At 41.2% G+C, this 20,027-nt stretch overlaps 2 protein-coding genes across 5 annotated transcripts in view; both read left to right on the plus strand.

The window, feature by feature from the left end:
* Positions 1 to 15,800, plus strand: part of LOC108553060 (elongation of very long chain fatty acids protein AAEL008004) — a 33,090-nt gene extending 17,290 nt beyond the window's left edge. For 3 of the 4 annotated variants that reach the window (XM_017907813.1, XM_017907812.1, XM_017907811.1), the window contains exons 2-7: positions 6,844 to 6,993; positions 9,879 to 10,069; positions 11,656 to 11,739; positions 12,507 to 12,563; positions 12,668 to 12,773; positions 12,871 to 15,800. In XM_017907813.1, the coding sequence (XP_017763302.1) occupies positions 6,936 to 6,993; positions 9,879 to 10,069; positions 11,656 to 11,739; positions 12,507 to 12,563; positions 12,668 to 12,773; positions 12,871 to 13,340 (966 nt within the window). In that variant the 5' untranslated portion in view covers positions 6,844 to 6,935 and the 3' untranslated portion in view covers positions 13,341 to 15,800. Of the gene's footprint in view, positions 1 to 6,843; positions 6,994 to 9,878; positions 10,070 to 10,714; positions 10,796 to 11,655; positions 11,740 to 12,506; positions 12,564 to 12,667; positions 12,774 to 12,870 lie in introns of all 4 variants that reach the window. The other variant, XM_017907814.1, reaches the window with a different exon arrangement.
* Positions 15,801 to 17,785: 1,985 nt separating this feature from the next.
* On the plus strand, positions 17,786 to 19,981 carry Arl8 (ADP-ribosylation factor-like protein 8). Its single transcript, XM_017907803.1, has 3 exons — positions 17,786 to 18,394; positions 18,852 to 19,168; positions 19,250 to 19,981. Exons 1-3 carry the CDS (start codon positions 18,272 to 18,274, stop codon positions 19,368 to 19,370), a joined length of 561 nt encoding a protein of 186 aa, XP_017763292.1. The 5' UTR covers positions 17,786 to 18,271; the 3' UTR covers positions 19,371 to 19,981.
* Positions 19,982 to 20,027: the final 46 nt, after the last annotated feature.

The following is a 20,027-nucleotide window of genomic DNA, read 5'->3' on the forward strand; positions in this document are numbered from 1 at the left end:
CGAGCAGGCTCGTTCTGTCATCCGAGGTGCGACAGTGCTCCCATCTATCGACGATGCAATCCCAACGTTGGATGTTGCGCGAAATAGTTCGATTTAGCAAGCGGTCAGATTCCCATCGCGCATCGGCAGACGATCGTCTCGAGTTTGAATTCGTGGCGCGAAACAAAGATCGGAGGCATTGCCAATGACTCGAAGTCGTTCTTTTTCTTTCCGCGTACGACAAAATTACGTATCTAATTAACGTCGTGAATACAGAAACTATTGTGACCTCGACATGGTCTCGTTCGTCGATTTCACGTATCGCGATTTTGTTACGTGTACGTGTTTCCAAAGTCACGCTGACCAGGTACAGGAATAAATACTCGAGCGTTTGTGTCAATGTAAATGAAATTATGAATGAGGCATTAAAATTGTTTACAAAATCAATACGTTTCCGATCGTTTTTCTATTTACAATTTACGAAAGAACATGTACGAAGCATTAAACGATCGACGGCAGTTGGAAAACTATACTTGTCGTGTTCCTTGCTGACAAGATAATTCTTTTATCTTTTTTCTTTGACTGGCTTCGCAGTTGGTCAGCCAGACAGAAAATATCGCAGCTTGGTATTCCAGGTCATCTCGTTTCTACGTGCCTGTGTAGTAAGAGGGAGAAGTGAACGGTGTTTCTAGTACCTTCCATGACTTGAAATTAAACCCTACCCAGTAAAAATGTAACCTCTCTATTCGTGAGTTGTTTCAAATTTAAAACGTCACGCGAATATCGAACATAACCAAATTCTTCCCGTTTATTTCGCCGCCATTATTTTTACCAGTAAATTCGAAGGCCTGATCACAAGAGATATAGTACCGCTTACATGTGTTTTCGTATCGCGATATAGGATAGCGTGTGTTTAATTAACAGAGATGCATCCTTGAAGTGTCAGAGCCACCGGAAGCGAGACGGTTGAGGTCGCGACGAAACGATACGAAGACAAAAGATACACAATTAAAGAGGCAGTTCGAAACGTTGAAAAAACAATGACATAATTCAAGAGAAATAACTCGTAAGATACGATAACCAGCTGGAAAGCATGTCCTCCACTTTTCTTCGCGAGTACGCGGCCGCAATTTCTCGTGAGTGTCAACAACGAGGCGTCTGCTTACTCCTTTCTCTCGCCGCCCTCCACTCTCGGCTCTTCTCTCCCCACGTCGCGGCACCTTCTCCTTTCCTCCTTTTGCCGCCCGTTTCCTCGCATCTCTCTGTGTTTCGTTGCTGAAACGCGCAACAGTTTACGTATTACTTAAGAGCACCGGCCGGTTGCGTCGCTTTATAATAGTTACACTTGCACTTTCGTGCCGGCGTCAGCGAGCCACGCGCCTTCGACTTTCCCGTCCGTGTGCCGCTTTACGGACTGTTCGCCGCCATGTGCCGACGCGATATGATCGAATACCAGTACAGTTCGCGCAGCTATTCTCTCGTATACTTCGGAAGGTCGTACGACGGTTGGATCGCTCTGCCATACGTTTATGTGGACTCGCCGTTTTATTTACATTTTCAATGGCGCACGGTTTACGGCGGGGTGTAACGCGATATTACAAGATCGATGAACTGGAAGATAGAACAGCAGCTACGTTCACAAGCTGTACCGCGTCTCTCGTTGCAGAACATCGATACTCGAGATACTTATTATCCAGGATGATGGAATTCCGTTCGTTCTAAATATAGACTTGTCGCGAGACGTATCAATTGTCGCGTAACGCGGTCTCGCTCTCACGTGACAGGTTAGAATTAACCTCAAAATCGCGCGTGTCTCGAACGAAGCGCCCCGGAGTAGAGTTGTTTGTCTGTATTAAACACGAAACCGGTCAAACGTTCCAACGTCGGTTTTTGTTTCCTCGTTAGTGAGTCAATGTGAGATCTCTGATACTACGATGACCATGACGATTATCTGTCTACGGATGTCGATTCGCGGTGAATCCGGTGAAGGTAACTGATTGGGAATTTCAAGCGCCACGATCGGAGAAAAAACGAAGCGTCCGGCGTCCTGCAGAAGTTTCGATCTTGCTCAAATCGGCATCGCCAATCGCGACGCGTATCGAGGATAGACACGCACGCGAAACCACTTTCACGATCGCTCTGCCACGGATTGGATATGTTCCAGTGGAGGTTCAGAGACCTCCAACTATTCCAAAGTCTGTCCTCTCGGATTAACGTTTCGCAAATTTCGACGATTCACGGGGCTCTACGCGTTGGCCGGATTTCACACATCCCGGCTGCGAGCGTTAGAACCGGTTAGACAGGACTCCGTAGCTGGCCTAACCTCGCGACTGTCTTGCTTTTCGAGCGGCATGGAATTTAATTTAATTCGGGTTGACCTTTCTCATTACAACACACTTTCTGCACGAATCGCGACGTTTAATGTGATAAATGGTCCATTGAATTAATATCGGAAATTATGATTTTAACCTCTCGCTTGATGAGCGGCAAACTTGATTGTGATTTGCCGCGCGGAGATTTGTTTTTCCCTCACCAGAGTACACCAGATTCGCCGTTAAATTTCAAAGTGCCACGGCGCGGTTCTTTCGTGTTATTAACACGTCGGTATTGTATAATGCCAATTACAGATTTCTCGTGTAGCTATGTCGCAATTTCACGTATTTGGTAAGGAGTATCGATTCCGACGCAAACAACGTTCCACTTCAATGATCCTTCCTTCGTTTCGTTAATCTCCGAGCAAGTTGGCTGTATACTTAGATATCGCCCGGTGGCAAATAGACGCGCTGGCTGCGATTTCAGTTAAACAAAGACGTGCCGTACGATCGTTATCGTGCAATCTCTACAAACTCTCTCACTATCGCGGTAATAAAGTCATATTTTAGAAACCCCGACGTTCGAGATTCGTCTGCGTCTTCGACGACAGAGGACGCGTTGGGAACTTCTTTTCGATTTGATTGCCTAAACCATAGGCCGTGATCACTCGGTGACTACAGTTTCGGTCGAATCTCGTGACTCACACGTATACACACCGGCCTAGGAGTCGGTTAAACGGCCGATCGCGACGCTTTCGTCACTTTAGCATCCGCCCATAATCCTGTACGTAATATAATTACCTTCTGGCCGTATCGTGAATTACTTGCTGTTATAAATACAGATTGTGTCACTGGGCGGTATAAGTCGTGATCTCATAGTCGGGCTCGAAAGCTTCTGAGAAACGCGAATCGGATAGTTTCTGTCATGAACTAGACTCGAACGTGAAAGTCAGTTTTTCGCGAAGTCTGCACCGAGTGGCGTTTTCCCGTAAATTTCTCATGGCAACGGTTCTCGGGAACATTGAATACACGCGTGAACGATATTCTCGTTATTTTGTTTCCACCACGATCGAAACATGAAACTAGGCTCCCTAAGGAGAAATGTTAGTTTATTTCTCGACATATATTATCCCTCATTCGAATTGCAAATAGATCGTATTTTACGTAACACCACGTGGAACACGGCGAATCTCTAAGGTGATCCTTCTTTCTTCTTTCATTATATCTTCGTGATCTCTAACTGCTAGTGTTTTAACGAATTCCCTCGGAAAACAGACTATTCGAAATCTCTGACCGGCTTGAACGATTAAGATCTCGATTATCGCGGACAGTGTACTATCGTATCTATTTCGCGGAAGACATTATAGCATTTTATTGCACGCCCGTTCATACCGTTAATAGATATCTTGCGCGGTGATAACGGAGTGAGGAAGTAGAGGTTACAGATAAGGTATCGTACAAAGTTCAGAAATCGGTGAAGAGTAAAAAAGTCGGCGAATAAAAAATGAATGACAAAGTTGTTACACGGAAAGCTCTTGATGTTGGAAGATAAGGAAGCAAGGGAAGCGAACCTCTCGTGTCGTACTTGTCGTATAAGTGTTCAGGAAAACGCGTCGCAGGACCGTCGGCGAGTTCACACATGCGGATGCGGTATGTTGCGAATCTTCCTTCCAGGAATAAACAGAACTGTATTTCTTTCGATTTATTCGGTCACAGGATGGCACCGTGTAAACTTTTCGTATGCCACTCCGCCTTTTACTTATCTACGGCTCCCAACCTTGACGCGATCCAACACCTTTCAGCAATTAACTACGATGGGTCACGTGTGATTGTGTAATTACATTGTAACGGTGTCACAATACCTGTGCCGTATCGATCATTTATACAACGTGATTCCACGATGCTGTCGAAAAGGCTGTGGCCTGGTAAATATCGCTCCGTAAACTCGATGCTTCCGACACGTATTCCAATGCTCGAATCGAACGCTCGTGCAGTTCTCAAGGGGGAAGTCGTTGCTCGTATCACTCGGCAGGGGCGTTGTAAACTCAGACGTAAACAATCGCGGCCGATCTTATCGCCAATCGGAACCTGTTACCCGTGGCGGGCTACTTGAAAATCCATTGCTCTCTGAAATCGTCAGCTATATCCGTGGCTCGTTAGCTACCATCGCCGCGCATCTCGAAGATCGATCTTCGCTTCGTGAGGCTGGGGAAAAAATTGGTCAAGTACCCCTCCCGGTATATGCAAATCGCGATAGAGTTACCGCGGTGCATTAATTTGCAACAGTGTACGCCGCTTGTTGCGGTTGTTGCCAGTGAAACGAAACATTTAGTCGGCGCAGATATTGAGGTCAGTGGTTTGTTCATCCTATCGTTAATGACGATTCCAGTGTCGAGACACAGCTTCGAGCGCAGGCACGAGCGAGCCATTCCTTGCGTAACGTACGCACCGAGACACGGTGCCACGGAGTCATCGAGTCACCGAGCTGCCGCGAGTCATCAGCCACAGGCCACCAGCCACCAGCCACCGAGTCGCCACTGGCCCGTTTTCTGCGCCCGGCCCATTATAATGTATACAGTTTTCGCAACATATTCGCGAGGTATTTCGCTTGCTCGGCGCGTTTTCGACTTTTCGTTTTGCAAGCGAACCAGACGCGAACCATCGGGACACGCGATCGCGATCAATCGCGGAGTTAACGAATCATCGGTCGATCCTACTTCGCACGAAAATCGAGTCCCCTTATCGTTCCGTGTACTCCGCTGATACTACCCTCGCTGCGTTTCGCAGAATTCGACGGATGTCTTCGTCGAGTCGCTTTTGATTGACGATCGTATTATCGAGTCAGACTTTTTAGACGAGTTCCAGTGAAAAACTCGAAGAAATTGAAAAATATTCGCTGCTAATAACTCTTGTACAGAGATCTGTTATATCCGAGTCGCGATACGACAGGTTCCACAAACACGTGTTGGCTGGACACGGTCAATATTTATCAGTTTTGTGACACGATCTCGATCTCGGGTTTTTTCCTGTAACCAGAAGAGGAGGAAGGGCAGGACGGTAAGGTAGGCTCGAAGACTCCGCGTCCGTGTGCAAATCGGTGACCGGCTGGCCGATGATAAATGACGACATCCATTCAAGTCCGTTCTCGATTGGCCTTGACGAGAATTCTCTCATCGGTCGAGTTGTATCGAAAGCGAAATTCAACGGGTTACCAAACCGCCCAAGTCTACGAGAGCGTAGGTACGGCACTGGCCAGTGGGTCTCAGGGACGTGATTAATCATACTCGGCACCCACGGCATAGAAACAATTATGTCTTCGCACCACTCACCTTCCGTCCCCTCCGAATCGTTAGCGAGGAAATAGCTTCGACGAACTAACGAACGTCGAATCCTACGTCACTCGACGCTTAATCATCCAGACCAGTTCATTTCTAACTTCGAACAAAGTGCCCTATTATCCTCGAACTTGCTTTTCGTCTAATTTGCGCGGATTAACGAACGTCCAATCACGCGTCATTCGACGCGCAATCGTTGGGACCATTTCGTTTCCAGTTTCGAGGAAAGACTCTTATTAACCTCAAATTTCTCTTGCGAGTGACTCTGATGAACTAACAAACGTGAAATCACGAGTCATTTCAGCTTCGTTCCTAATTTCAAGGAAGAAATCTCATTAACCTCGAACTCCTAACCTCAAAGAATCAATGAACCATCGAATCCCATTTGCAAAAGTAAACACGTCGCTCGAGGTTGAAGCATATACCATATTCGCTAAGTATAGACTAATCGCCATAGGGACTATGATCGTCAGTGAAATTCGACCGGTCGTTATTGGACATGACGAAGGCATGGTGGACATAGTAGTTCAAGGCCGTGTCGATTCATGGTCGGCCCATGAGTTGCGCGAGATCGTAGCGTGTAATCCATAACAAAAATTATGTGGCCACTTTCGTAAGCGAGAATGTACGCGGTGAATTTCGGATCGTGGCGCGAGCCTGGTTGTGCGCGCGCATGCGCGCGCGAAATCGCTTCTAATTCAATGCCGATGCCGAAAATCATGACACAAATCGACAACATTTTATGTAACCGGTCAACCTCCACAACGACGTTAAGTAACACGCCCTCGTTCACGCGTGGAACAAAAGAACTTCGTTGGAAACCGCCATTCGTGAATCAGCTGAATATGCGCGCCAAGTTCAAATCTTCGAATCTTTCCCGCCTTTTCTTCCGCTGTCTCTCACGTTCGACGTTAAGTCGCTACGATGTCGAGCATTTAACCGTGCACAGACGTCCCTAAAATGATAATATACATGTTAACTCGTTGACACGTACTGAAAGATCTCTCTATAGAGATAGCATAGCAATCGAGGATTATCTTTACGCGTGTTTAACGCGAAAATGGATGCATATCCTTTCTGAGAACTCTCTCAAGTAGAATAAAGAGCATATCTGTATCCAAGGACGACCTTCTGCGTTCTTGTGTCAATTTACTTTCCAAACTGACCTTCTTCTGGACCGCGACTGTCAGTGACCCTTTCTTCTTTTATCGTTGCAGGAACTCACGGATCTTATCGTGAAAATCTGTGCCCTTGATTCCAACCGCAGAAGGATATCTCGCAAAGGTTCCCTCGACAAGAAGCAAGAAAAATGTCGATTGTAATGCAGTACGTGGACCGGCTCCACGAGATACTTGACAAAAATGCAGGTAAGCCTTCAACGAGACCTGCAAATGCGTGGCATGCCCGCAAACAGACCTATGATCCCTCGATTTTTTTTTTCATATTCCTTGCGGTCGAATCTTAAACATTGAGAAATATCTCAGGGACGATCGTCGACCGGTGACTGGAAGCGAATTTATTCAGCAGCCACAGGAAAGACCGAACCTTCTCCCTCCATTCCATTCTCGTCTCTCTGCTTTCGTCCTTCTCGCCTTGGCCTAAGCGCCAAGTTCCTGCAGCTGATCGAAATTCGTGGCTGGTGTCACCTGTACATCCGAAGAAGCGAGATCATCTGAAAACAAACGGCATAATCGATCAAAACGACGAAATTTTATCGAAACGAAGTTAACTGGAAATCAGTAAAAGATGAAAGATCAATGTTCGTTAAAATGCAGAACCGTAGTTATTACGGTGTATGAATATTTTGCAATAGCATCTCGAGTATTTTCCAACGTGCCGCTGCCAGGTGGACGATAAAATATTACGATCTATTAAAAGGAAATGTTAAAAACCGATAAAAGTAAGCGCGATGTCGAATGGCGTCTTTTATAGTAAGAATTATAGCGGTTGCGTAGAGTATGCATTAAAGTTGTGGGGGCCTTCCCCCACCATCGCTGGAAGTCGGCTCGTCGCAGGTATCCCCGTGGTTGGCGTATTTAGAAGGGACGTTAGGAAAAGGAAGGGATGCGTTTCGTTCCGGGCCTGCTAGCGGACTCATTAGCAAGGCTTGCTTAGCAGGCCCTTGCCTTAGACACACTGGGGATACTATTGGAAAGACGGGAAGTTATGTATATAGGAAACTGGGAATTTCCCGAGGACTTGCGGGAAAGTCCTTGAAGGCGGAATCCATCTAGTGGCGAGGGCGAGAATGATGATCGCTACAAAGTTAATCAGGTTAGAACGAAAACGATCGAAAGTGAAATACCGAGAGACAGTGCACGAAGAATGCATAAAATCGCAGGCTTAATTACCATAATCCTATTGCCATTTGCCAATATTTGCTCGTAAGAAAGGAGACGAAATTGTTATGCAAAAAGTGTGCAAATAGTATCACACGGAGTATAATTACAAAGTAATATTTGCTGTTCTCGTGAATCGAATAATATTCCCCGTGCATCGGATGATGCAGCTGCTCAAGTATTAACGTTAATGATAAAGCCAAACAAAAGTTAGGATAAACGAGTAAAACGTGCATGTCCTCTGACGTAGTCGCATTGTACACCGGTAACCTCGATGCGCAAATTGAAGCAAAGATTAGAATTGTTTCACGACCAACAATGCAACTTGCAAGAGAATCGTTGGAGAAGAATATACGTGTATAAGTCACGCTTGTATCGAAGAATTTATCCATCTTAGTCAGCAATGCGATCTTGTATAGAAAATTTCACCGAAATTACGCAAGCACGACCTTGCGTAAAATTCTGGCCGAGGAAGAAGATGGCGAATAAAATTTGCGGGGCTATCCCTGAACTTGCATCGATGACAAGCGATCGTGGATGGAAAAGTAGAAAAATAGAAAGACAGAGAGCTCGGGATGAAAATTCAATCGCAGAATGATGAAACGAATCCCCTGAGCCGCCGGTTCTAACAGCTAAAATCCAGTCTTCTTTCATAACGTCGTTCAACTTTCGCCGCTTTCCGAGTTACGCATCTCTAGATTTCGCTACTCGGTTCGTGGAACTCGAGTTCCTTTTTCGTCCACGGCATCCTAATCCAGAGTATCCTTGGACCAAGAGCTCTCCGTCGTTCTGAAACTGGAAACAGCGAATTAAAGTGGCTCTGAATTAGAGTGGCTGTGAATTAACATGGCAGGTCAGTTCGTTTCGCACTGTGGACTCTCTCGGTGTGTAGCCAACGAAACTGGATTTTATACGGACTTAACGTTGCAAAAGATCGGTGATAGGTAATTCCAGAATTCCAAGCATCGTTTCTCCCCACACAGCTCGTCGACTTGGCAGCGCTTTTCTAAAGGTAAAGGAGAAACCTACGTGTACCACCTGTAACCTGTATTTATTTCCAACGTCGACACGGTGTACATGGCGTACAGCACCCGAAGGTATTCCCTGCCTTTGCCTTATGTTCGAAGAATATTTTCGGAAAAACGGAAAGTCCCGAAGATGAAATGAAAATGTTTTCCGTTCACGATCGAGCGTCCGGATGACCGTTCGCTGGGACAGATGGAATCACGGAATCGGAGATTTCGACGAGCGCACAGACAGAGAGGAAGGATAGAGTTACGTAGAATTTCATTATGGTTAAGCAAACGTCATTCGTCGCGATGCAGCGGTAGGTGCATCGAGAATGAATTATTCATTTCACGTAGCCAGCAGAAGCAGCCGCCGGTTTCGAGGAAGATTTTTCAACTTCTGCGGCACGCAAACGCGCAAATATGAAATTTTTCGATCCGTCAGTCGGCCTCGAATTCTATATATTTCTACATCCGTCGAAAGATCTCGCTCGATCATGGTCGACCTCGCTGTGGCGCTTAATTTTCGATTCCTTCTCCTTCCCGTGTTTCACGACAGCCATAAAAGAGCAGGATGAAACCGCGCCAAGCAAGGTCGGCCATTAAAACCGTCAAGGGACTAGTTAATGAAACGGACTTTACAACTGGTTTTGATACGGTGACGCGATAGTTGATTGAACTTTTGAAGGGCAAGAAAGGTATAGAAGGATATCGCGTGAAGAAATCTCAAGGTCGAGGCTGTTATACTTTTACTGTCGCTATGCCGGCTACGTTAATGCATCGGGACACGAGATATCAGCTGCGAGCAGCCGAATGCCAGGTCTACCTCAGCAACCTCGTCTGCAGATTACCTCTTTTTGCTTACAAATTCTCCACTGAATTCTGCTCTTGCAATCTCTTTTCCAGATCAGAGGACAACGAACTGGTTTATGATGAGTTCGCCGTTCCCCACTCTGTTCATCTGCTTGAGCTACGTATACGCAGTAAAGGTTCTGGGGCCAAAGGTGATGGAGAATAGGAAGCCCTTTCAACTGAAGAACGCCCTGATAGCCTATAATTTATTCCAAATGATGTTCTCCGCGTGGCTGTTCTACGAGGTAACGTCCAATTCGCTTCGATCGCGTGTCCCGCTTCGTCTTTCCCTCTTTTCTCTGTTTTATCCTCCACCTAACCTGGTGTGTATGTTTCGCGTTGTCCGAACGATTTTCACCGATTCGAAAATCCGTCCGTTGCATGCAAGAATCTAATACGGCATTTCATCGTTGCTGGAAAACGAAACGTCGCTCGTACACCGGACGTATGCCTAACAGGGAATCGTGAACTAAACGATAAACGACTTCTGTCTAATTAACTAGACGATTTCTGCGAAAACATCGAACGTCCGGACAAATCATCGAGTTTGAAATCGCGTGTGACCAGTATCAATGGCGCTGGTTAATTAGTATTAGCGAAACGATCGAGTCTATAAACTCTTACGTGACCTTTTTTCCAATTCGCCACTGCTGCAGAGGGTTGTGCGTTCCAGCCTGCAACGCTATCCACTCGTTCACTCGATTTAATCTTGAAATTAGCTTCGCTTCGGGAGGATACCTCGGGAGACTAGCGTGATTCCTACGACGTTCGGGGGATCCGAGGACCTCGATCAATTTCGATGAAACGTATTTCGAACTCGATAGATTCAACTTCCAATTAATACGGTAAAAGGCGTAGGATAAAAGATTAATTTTCAAACGAAAAAACAGAGTCTGATGGGCGGATGGTGGGGCCAGTATAGTTTCCGTTGCCAGCCAGTGGACTATAGCAACAACCCAACCGCGTTAAGGGTAAGTTTTGTTATTCGCAGTTTCCTCTGCAGATGGATCATCGACCGCCATTTCAACGAGACGGACCTCAACGAATGCCAAATTTGATTGTTCAATGATCTCTATATGCGTATACGTACGAGTACGATTTATAGTAATCGCCGTCGATCCGTTGCTCGATAGCAGTCCTTGAATTTCTTTGACGGACCATATTGCGCGATTACGTATATGCATATGACGACGATAGAAGAACCTTTCACGTTTTCAAAGCCGTTTAGATCGTAGAAATTGAAGAGTTGTGCTATGATGCGAATTATCTTATGCTTCGTAGCCAGTCAACCAGGGGAAGGAACCGCCTGTATGAGAGGAGTATACTTTAGCGCTTATGGCTTCTTTTATACGTACTCCGTATCTCTATATTTGCTTGTTTCTTTTATTGTATCAACTATAGCCCGTATTTCTATGCTGATTATACTCTGGAATGCTTGCATGCAAATCCGAGACTTTGACCAACTTCTCTGCCGCTGAATCGGACGATATCGCGAAGAAGTCGGTTGACAAGTTGAATAACGGTTCGTGAGCTTTGTAACCTACGTAAATTTCCTTCTTTCCGCGGAAAGTCTGTGGGAAAAGAATGACGGATATTGAAATAGGTAAGAATTCGGTGATGCAGCGCATGGAGGACGTGCAAGACGAAAACGCATCCCTGCTCGGCCTTCATTAACATGCATGTGTCCAATTATTATCCAAGCATTGCTACGATTAATTGTTCTTTTAGAATATACACATGCTCGTGCTCCTTTCTTTTCTATGCCTTTCTCTTTCGTTTATTTATTCTTTTCATTGATCGGAGAATGGCCTCTGGGCGGTTGTGGTTGCAGATAGGAATGTCCGGATGGCTGACTGGCGACTATTCTCTAAGGTGCCAACCCGTAGACTACAGTGATCGACCCCAAGTACTAAGGGTGGGTGATATTCCCCATTAACACGCAAACGTTACACTAAGTCAAATACTAAGTCATTACACCATTCAATTATAAAGTTTCTATCGAAGGTACAACAAATTTAACAAAATTCCGATTCGAACGAATGAAAACAGTGCAAAATCGATAAATTCGAATTACTTTTTAACGCAATTATGTCTCGTAATATCGTCTTTGCGAACTTTTCTTTTTCTTATGAAATTCATTGAAAACAATTGAAAATTTGTACATTTTCGTTTGTACTTGTTCCTTTTCTATGAATATTACTTGACTCTGTCATAACATTAACGTCCCTGCCTACATGCCTCTAAATTTCCAGTAGTACTTAAAAATATCGTAGTTAATTCAGCAAGCTAACACACTTCGAAACAACCGCTTCATGCAATTAATGCCATTTAACAGATATCAGTAGAAAACAAATATTTGAAACTGACATCACTTACACGACGACAATTACATTACTTACTGCTTACCACTCGATATCATCATACACGGAACGATGCGCAATAAAAAGAAAAAAATACGACTGTTCATCGACGCAAATCTACTAAAGGCAAATCTTTGGAGCGTCCCGTAATCCCGTTAAAAACAATGACATTTATTCTTTCCGTTGTTGTATAATCTTCGCTGAAATGTGTAATTTCTGCACGGATAACACTGTACCTCCAAGGATTTGTTTCTCTTAACATATTCGTCGTATTGCAAGCAACATTAAAGAGATTGCCTAATCGATATTTTCCAAAGCGCAGATGGTGCACGCTTGTTGGTGGTATTACTTCTCCAAATTTACGGAATTTATGGACACGGTAAGTAACTGGAACTAAATAAAATGTATTAGAATCACACGTTTCCAATGTCCAATGGATAATACCGTTTACGTAAATTTCTCTACCATTTACCATTTTTCCAGATCTTCTTCGTATTAAGGAAGAAGAACGATCACGTGTCGACATTGCACGTTATTCACCATGGTTGCATGCCGATGTCGGTGTGGTTTGGTGTTAAATTCACACCTGGTAAGTCAAATCTCTTCGTCACTGGGTCGGAAATATCTGTAACAAATTTTTCCCTTCTTTTTTAGTGGATTTATCACTACGTTGTATTAATTTTCAGGCGGTCATTCTACCTTCTTTGGACTCCTAAACACGTTCGTCCACATAGTAATGTACACGTACTACTTGCTAGCCGCGCTGGGTCCCAGATTCCAACCGTATCTCTGGTGGAAAAAGTATTTAACCGTCTTCCAAATGATTCAGTTCGTCGCGGTGATGATCCACGCGTTCCAATTACTCTTCATCAACTGCAATTACCCGAAGGCGTTCGTTTGGTGGATCGGTCTGCACGCGACCATGTTCTTCTTCCTGTTCAACGAATTCTATCAGCAAAGCTACCAACAGAAGAGGAGGCCAGTTGCAAACGGAGTGAAAAAGGATCATCAGCAGAATCATCAAGCGAACGGCGTGACGAACGGGGCAATCGGCAATCCGTCCGGAAGAAGAGACGCAGCCGATTATTATGTGAAAGGCGACAGCTTAGCTGCGTCGGAGCTGAATCTTCGAAAATCGTATACGACGACCGAGTGACCCGACCGTGCTACGTCGTAGCCATCATCAATTCGTCTCGTCTTTTCCCATCGATTCCTCGAGTCGCATCCGGGCTTCGCTCCTTCATCCTTCCAGTTCGATGATCCTTCGAGATCCAATGGAGAAAACATTGAGTACAAAATTACTCTGTATTGCGATCGCGTTAGCGTGTATTCGTGAAAGGAGATAGAAAGTGAGAGGAAAAGAGTGATACGAAGTAACGTACAGAGGTACTCCCGGATGTGTTGCGACTCAATGTCATGGATCCCTGGCCTCGCGATTCAGGTATTCGTGATCCTTCTTCGGTTCGCTGTACGTACATCTGCCACGTCCGACAAGGTAACCTGTCATCGAATCATCTCCCCTCTCCTTCCTCTGGACGGATATGGTACGCGAGAAAGCAAGAAACTGTTGTGCCGTCGTTGATCCAATTGTATTTTGCGTGGACGTTGAATGCCAAACTGTTTGCATCGGTGTTGCGATAAGATCGTGGTGGAACCGGTATATAGGAAAAATTACGTAAAAAGTTTAATGTATAATTTGCATCGTCATTATTGCATTACCACCCATGATAATTCGTAGCCGTATTACGATACACAACGAGGTAATCGAGGAATAATTATTTTTTATTGAACATGGTGAAATTGCAGAGTTTCCGCAACGCGCCTTTTAAATCCGTAGGTAAAAACAACTCTCACCTGCTTAGCATGTGTGAAACTGCCCGATTTGATTTTCCAATTTTGTTATTAGAATAAGCATTGTTAAAAGCTATTTTCCGATTTACATCATTTTCAAACACGCCAAAACGATAGCAACCCACAAAATGTTTTTACACTCATCGGTTTACGCGCGGTTCTAAGATTATATAAAAACAAGGAATTATATAAGAGAGTTAACGGTGAGTCTTGGATTAAATTATGTAACAATGCCATCGACCGTTATTTTATTATGTAATTCGAGAAGATCTCCTTTGCATTTTAGTAGGATCCCTCGGGTGTTAGAAAATTCATGCTTTATTACTTATTCCAGAACTCGTGACCTTAATTGAGCCGATCTATGGAACACAATCTACGCACTTTCATACCAAGTTTCACGGTTACATAAACGCTGCGGAAACTGGGCTTAAATTCACGCCTGTATACAAGGTGACACACCTAACGTTGCAACCTAAAATTTCTCTATTAATCTTAATGATACAAAAGTAAATGATTAAAGAAACAAGCATTTGATACGAAAGGATTAGTATCGCGATAAAGAGAATTCTCAATACCATAGTCAGGCATTTTCTACCCGAGACACTTTCTCGTATTACTAAAGATAAAAGAGAAATTTTATATTCTAACGTTAGGTGATTCAGCCAATATAGAATTAGCAAAAATTGCGTGAAAACAATTACAGGAATTCAACATGGAAGGGCAATTGATGCAACGTAAATTTTTACGAATGTTCACCGATCGCTTTTCTTGATCGTTATGATTTAAAATCCATTTTTATAATTCGTTATTGCGTAGTAATATGTTTGGAAACATATTAATACACTTTTAAATATTTATGATTCTTCTCGAATCTTTCCTTTCCGTGCGTAAAGCGTATCTCCATCATAGACCGATGCATAAGAATTACTTTCCGTTGAAGCATAAGTCGCTGGCATGCATATTCGATTTTGAGAGGTACTTTATCTGCGCGGCAGCCGTACACACAGTGTACCATATTCAGCATTGTACATAAAATACTTCATCTACTCGATATGTTCGACTCAAAAGCCATTCAGCTGGAACTGTAAAGAGAAAAGAAAACACGCGAAGAAATTGAAAAGATGTATAAAACTAATGGTTTAAACTGTAAGATCGATTACTAATCAACGATGAGGACGATTTAACGATTTAATCGAGAGTATATAACCGATGTTGTATATTTAAGATTTTTCACTGATTGGCTTTTATGCCGACTATATTATAAGTATCGCGAAGCCGCGCAAAGCTAAGGAAACTCACTTTTTCGATTACCGAACGTTTAATCCTCGAAGGGACAAGAGAGCAACGTCATCCGTGCCTTGCGAGCAAACTGATGTGCCTTAATATCTAGAATGTTCTGATAATTACACGCAACGATCATTCGAAGCTCAACAATGCGCGCCATGATCTATCGGCGAAAATCCATTAACGAATGCTAGGGATCGCGTTTCATTCTGTAACACGGTCACTAATGTTAAAGCTGTGATTACCAAAATATTTCGTCGTATCACTTGTGATCTAGACATTAAGGTTTCAATTCAGAACGTGTCGTCAAACGAACCGAATTAATCAAGGGATTTTTTATCGTTTTATACGTAAATCGCGAAATTATGTAGGTTTAAATTGTTGATCAAATTTTCCAACATCATTGTTGTTGAAGTTATTGTTAGAACTAAGAAAATCTACGAATGTTTATATTTTCTAGCATAAAAATCAAGTTCCCGAATTCCGCACAAATTTATTCTAACACATACTTCTATTTTTCTAAGCGATTGCTTGTGATCCAAGAGACTTGTAATGGAAGAGATCATTCGTGTATCGTATAACCCAATGTTTTCTGACTACGAAATTTTGCGTGCCTCGCGTACTTGCACGATGCAACGTTCATATCGATACTTGCTCATACTTTCTAAAAGAGAACTTCAGACGTTTGTATGTTGAGAGATTCATCGTGTATCCATAGAATAACAGCAATTAAGATACGGTTCCCGAACTTTGTACCACAGACATAATCGGGTAGTATGATGATATGACTGGTTTGCACAAAATGTCCACTTTGTGTTTCGTTCGCTTTGCACGTTTCGTACACCCTGTATATAGATAGGATAGTTTTGTACTGTCATAAGGAAAGGAGAGAAAAAAGAAAATCGAAATAACACTCATTGTGCCACACGAGAAATATCAGAATGAGATGTAGGAGAAAAAGAAAGAATCTTGAAGGCAGGTAACGTGAATTAACGTGCGCATAATGATAATTTATATATGAATTCACATTTAGGTATTACGAATAAAAAGTTGATGGAAAAAAGCGTGAAAAAAAAGATCATCAAAACTAATAATTGTTTTATAATCGCGGCTATGTACATAACACTTGTAGAAGAGTTAAGCGGAAATAAGGACAATTTCTCAAGTCATTATTCTCTTTAGAAAAAAAAAAAACAAAAAAAAAAAAAAAGACGACAATATAATTTCTGTTAGTAAAACATTGAAACCTTCATTGCAAATGCTTCTATAATGTGGCATAAAGCGCAAAATCTCGTACGTTACCGGATTCTTTTGATCAAAAAATTCGAGAACATTCCGAATACTTTTTTCTTTTATCAACGATATTATAATTTGACAGGAAAATTTATTGACTAAAATCTAACACGTATTCACGCAATTAACCTTTCTGTGAAAAATAAAGAAAATTGTTTATATTTTATTTACAACCTTGATCTTAAATTTGTAATCTAATGATGAAATGCGACATACATACATGTGTAGATAGAAATAATTAACAAATATTAAGTGAGAAATTAAACGTAAATAGCGATAAACGTAGCATCTTCAAAACTCAGGTCTACCCTTCGAATTATGTATAATTGAAAGTAATAATCCTATTTATACAACATGGATTTAATTTTGTTGTACCTTTTTTTTTTCTCATACATATAGATAAGGAGAGGATATAATAATCTCTTCGTAATCACTAGATAGCTAATTAATAGTCTCGTAGGTCAGTGGTGCATAAAACAATCGAGTAAAAAAATTAAAAATTGTGAATTTATAAAACACAAATTGATACAAATATTATGTGGTCTATCAGATAAAAAAAAAAAAGAATAATAATTTCCGTTTAACGTGCATTTACACGTTAGTACAAGTATGCGACGCATTCATAATTTTCTGTCACTTAAGCAATAGTTCTCAATCCATATTTGCAATATTTACATGACGTTAACTGTCTAGGAACAATAATCTAACGAATAAAATCATAACTTATAACATCAATGGTAGTTACCTCGTATTTATACATAAAAGATTAATAACAGTTAGAAATAACCGTTAAGAGAATATCGACAAAACAAAATAAATTTGATGTTCGTAAATTAAACTGAAGATTGAGAACCATCAGCGCCATATACGATATAGTTACATAGCAACGTGAAACTGTCGCAAAATGAACTACTACGACCGCTTTGTATGTGTACGATAACTGTCATTTTTGTCCTAACGTGGTGATATTTTGTTATTTCTTATGACTTTATACAAGTAATAAAATAAATTTTCACCAACAATATAAACAATAGGTGTTACAGAATTGAATAAATACATTTATATATTCTTATAAAATTAATATTTTAATTGCATAAAAAATATTACACAAACTTAAATTTGCATCTATATTACGTTTCCTAAACTACTCCCATATTATAGAGAAAGCTTTTTCTCTAACTGATATAAAGTTCTATACGTAACAATGCACATACATGCAATAAACCATTACTACTTGTTGAAAAACTGAACAGAGGTCGCCAATGTGTTCTGATCAGTGAATTATTAATTTAGTGAAATATCAAAGCGTGAGTAACATCAAGTTGAGAATCGCTGCAACGTCTTCTGCTGCACGTCAATGCCCGAACTGTCAAGATCGCTCGACTACTATTCGCTACGACCCACGATAAGCGTGTTTAGTGTGCAAGATATATTCGCATTCGTAAGATAAATTCGTATCCAGCATCTTGTAACGCATCATAAACACTGGTGCCGCGCGATTAGTCAGCGCCAGTAACTGACTAGCGCGGTACATACCTTTGGAGCTGACGGACTGACGTCGTACTTGAGTGCAAATGACTACATGTCAAAGTCAGTGAGCGGCGTACTTTAAGTGTACTTTCTACCGGTGGAGTTAAGTTTCCTCCGATCGACGAAAAAATGTTGGCCCTCATCAATCGAATTTTGGATTGGATTAAATCCCTCTTTTGGAAAGAGGAGATGGAACTAACTCTTGTTGGCTTACAATACAGTGGAAAAACCACCTTCGTAAATGTTATAGCGGTACGAAAGTTTACTTTTGTTGTTACGATTTAACGATCAGTATTCTTATTCTTGATCTTATTAAATAAAATATACCTTTGTTAAATTATTGTACATTTATTAATCGCTAAATCGTTACAATTCGCAATGATGAAAGAATAAAACGTGCATCGTTTTGGTTAGATTCTATATTTCATTCGAGATAACTTCGTCATTGATGTAAACCTTGCATCCGCCCTAATATAAAAAACTTAATAAATATATTTTTGCAATATTTTTATTAAATAGCAAACACAATTATTGTCTATTTTCTTATTTTAGGTAGATTAAAATTATAAACAATAAAAAAAATTAGACATCTGTTTTTCTACGATAAAGGTTTATTGTTTTCAAACATTTTTTTTTTGTTGCTATGTTGTGTCATTATGTTTAATGATCAAATGAATATTTATATTTTCATAAAATATACTGTTTTCAGTCAGGACAATTCAGCGAAGATATGATTCCAACTGTTGGTTTCAATATGCGTAAAATAACGAAAGGCAATGTGACTATAAAAGTATGGGATATTGGAGGTCAACCAAGGTTTAGATCTATGTGGGAGAGATACTGTAGAGGCGTAAATGCAATAGTATACATGGTAGATGCAGCTGATTCTGAGAAGATAGAAGCAAGCCGCAACGAGTTACACAATTTATTAGATAAACCTCAGTTGTCTGGCATACCAGTATTGGTTCTTGGTAACAAAAGGGATATACTTCATGCTCTCGATGAAAATGGACTCATAGAAAGAATGTATGTTCATTATTTAAAAAAAGAAATAATAATAATAAATAAATAAGTAATAAATATATCTTGCAAAAATATTATTTTCAGGAATTTATCAGCAATTCAAGATCGTGAGATTTGTTGTTATAGCATTTCGTGTAAAGAGAAAGACAATATTGACATAACATTGCAGTGGCTTATAGCACATTCTAGAAGTGGTGTTCGTTAATATGTGTAACTAATTCTATGTTCTTACACATTCTTATCGAAAAGCCCAAGATATTGATAGAATGGGGATCAAATGTGCAAGGGAGTGTTCAGCAATGATTTTATTCTGGATTGAGTGATTGATTATTGTAGACAATTTTTTTAAATCTAAGCTTTAGCTGTTATTTGTTTATTCATATAAAATTCATAGAAAATTTAATGAAGAAAAAAAAAAACAAAGAAATTATGCTTAAACCAAATATGCTCATGCAAATGATAACAAGACACATACATCCTGCAAGCACCTTAGAAATAAGTAACAATTTTTTATATTGTGTTTTCAGATAATCAGTTTAAGTAACAGTGCTGTTGTTCTAACTTAAATCCATCAAGAGAAAATAGCATTTAATGATTAATGTAGAGACGACAGTAGCTAGTACGAATACAAGCGCAAAATAATATCAATTAACATATATTACACATTTTTGAAACTATTTAATTAAGATTAATAGATCACAACATAGAGATTATGAACAATTGATTGCTATATGTACACGAATATGATGCTAAGTAAACTTGTATAATTAATGGAGAATTATTAACAACACTATACCAATTTATTATGATCCTTAAAATATAACAATTGTGTTATGTATATATACACACACACATATGCATA

Source organism: Eufriesea mexicana, unplaced genomic scaffold, assembly GCF_001483705.2.
Source record: "Eufriesea mexicana isolate 0111107269 unplaced genomic scaffold, ASM148370v2 scaffold9187, whole genome shotgun sequence".
Classification (NCBI taxonomy): Eukaryota; Metazoa; Arthropoda; class Insecta; order Hymenoptera; family Apidae; genus Eufriesea; species Eufriesea mexicana.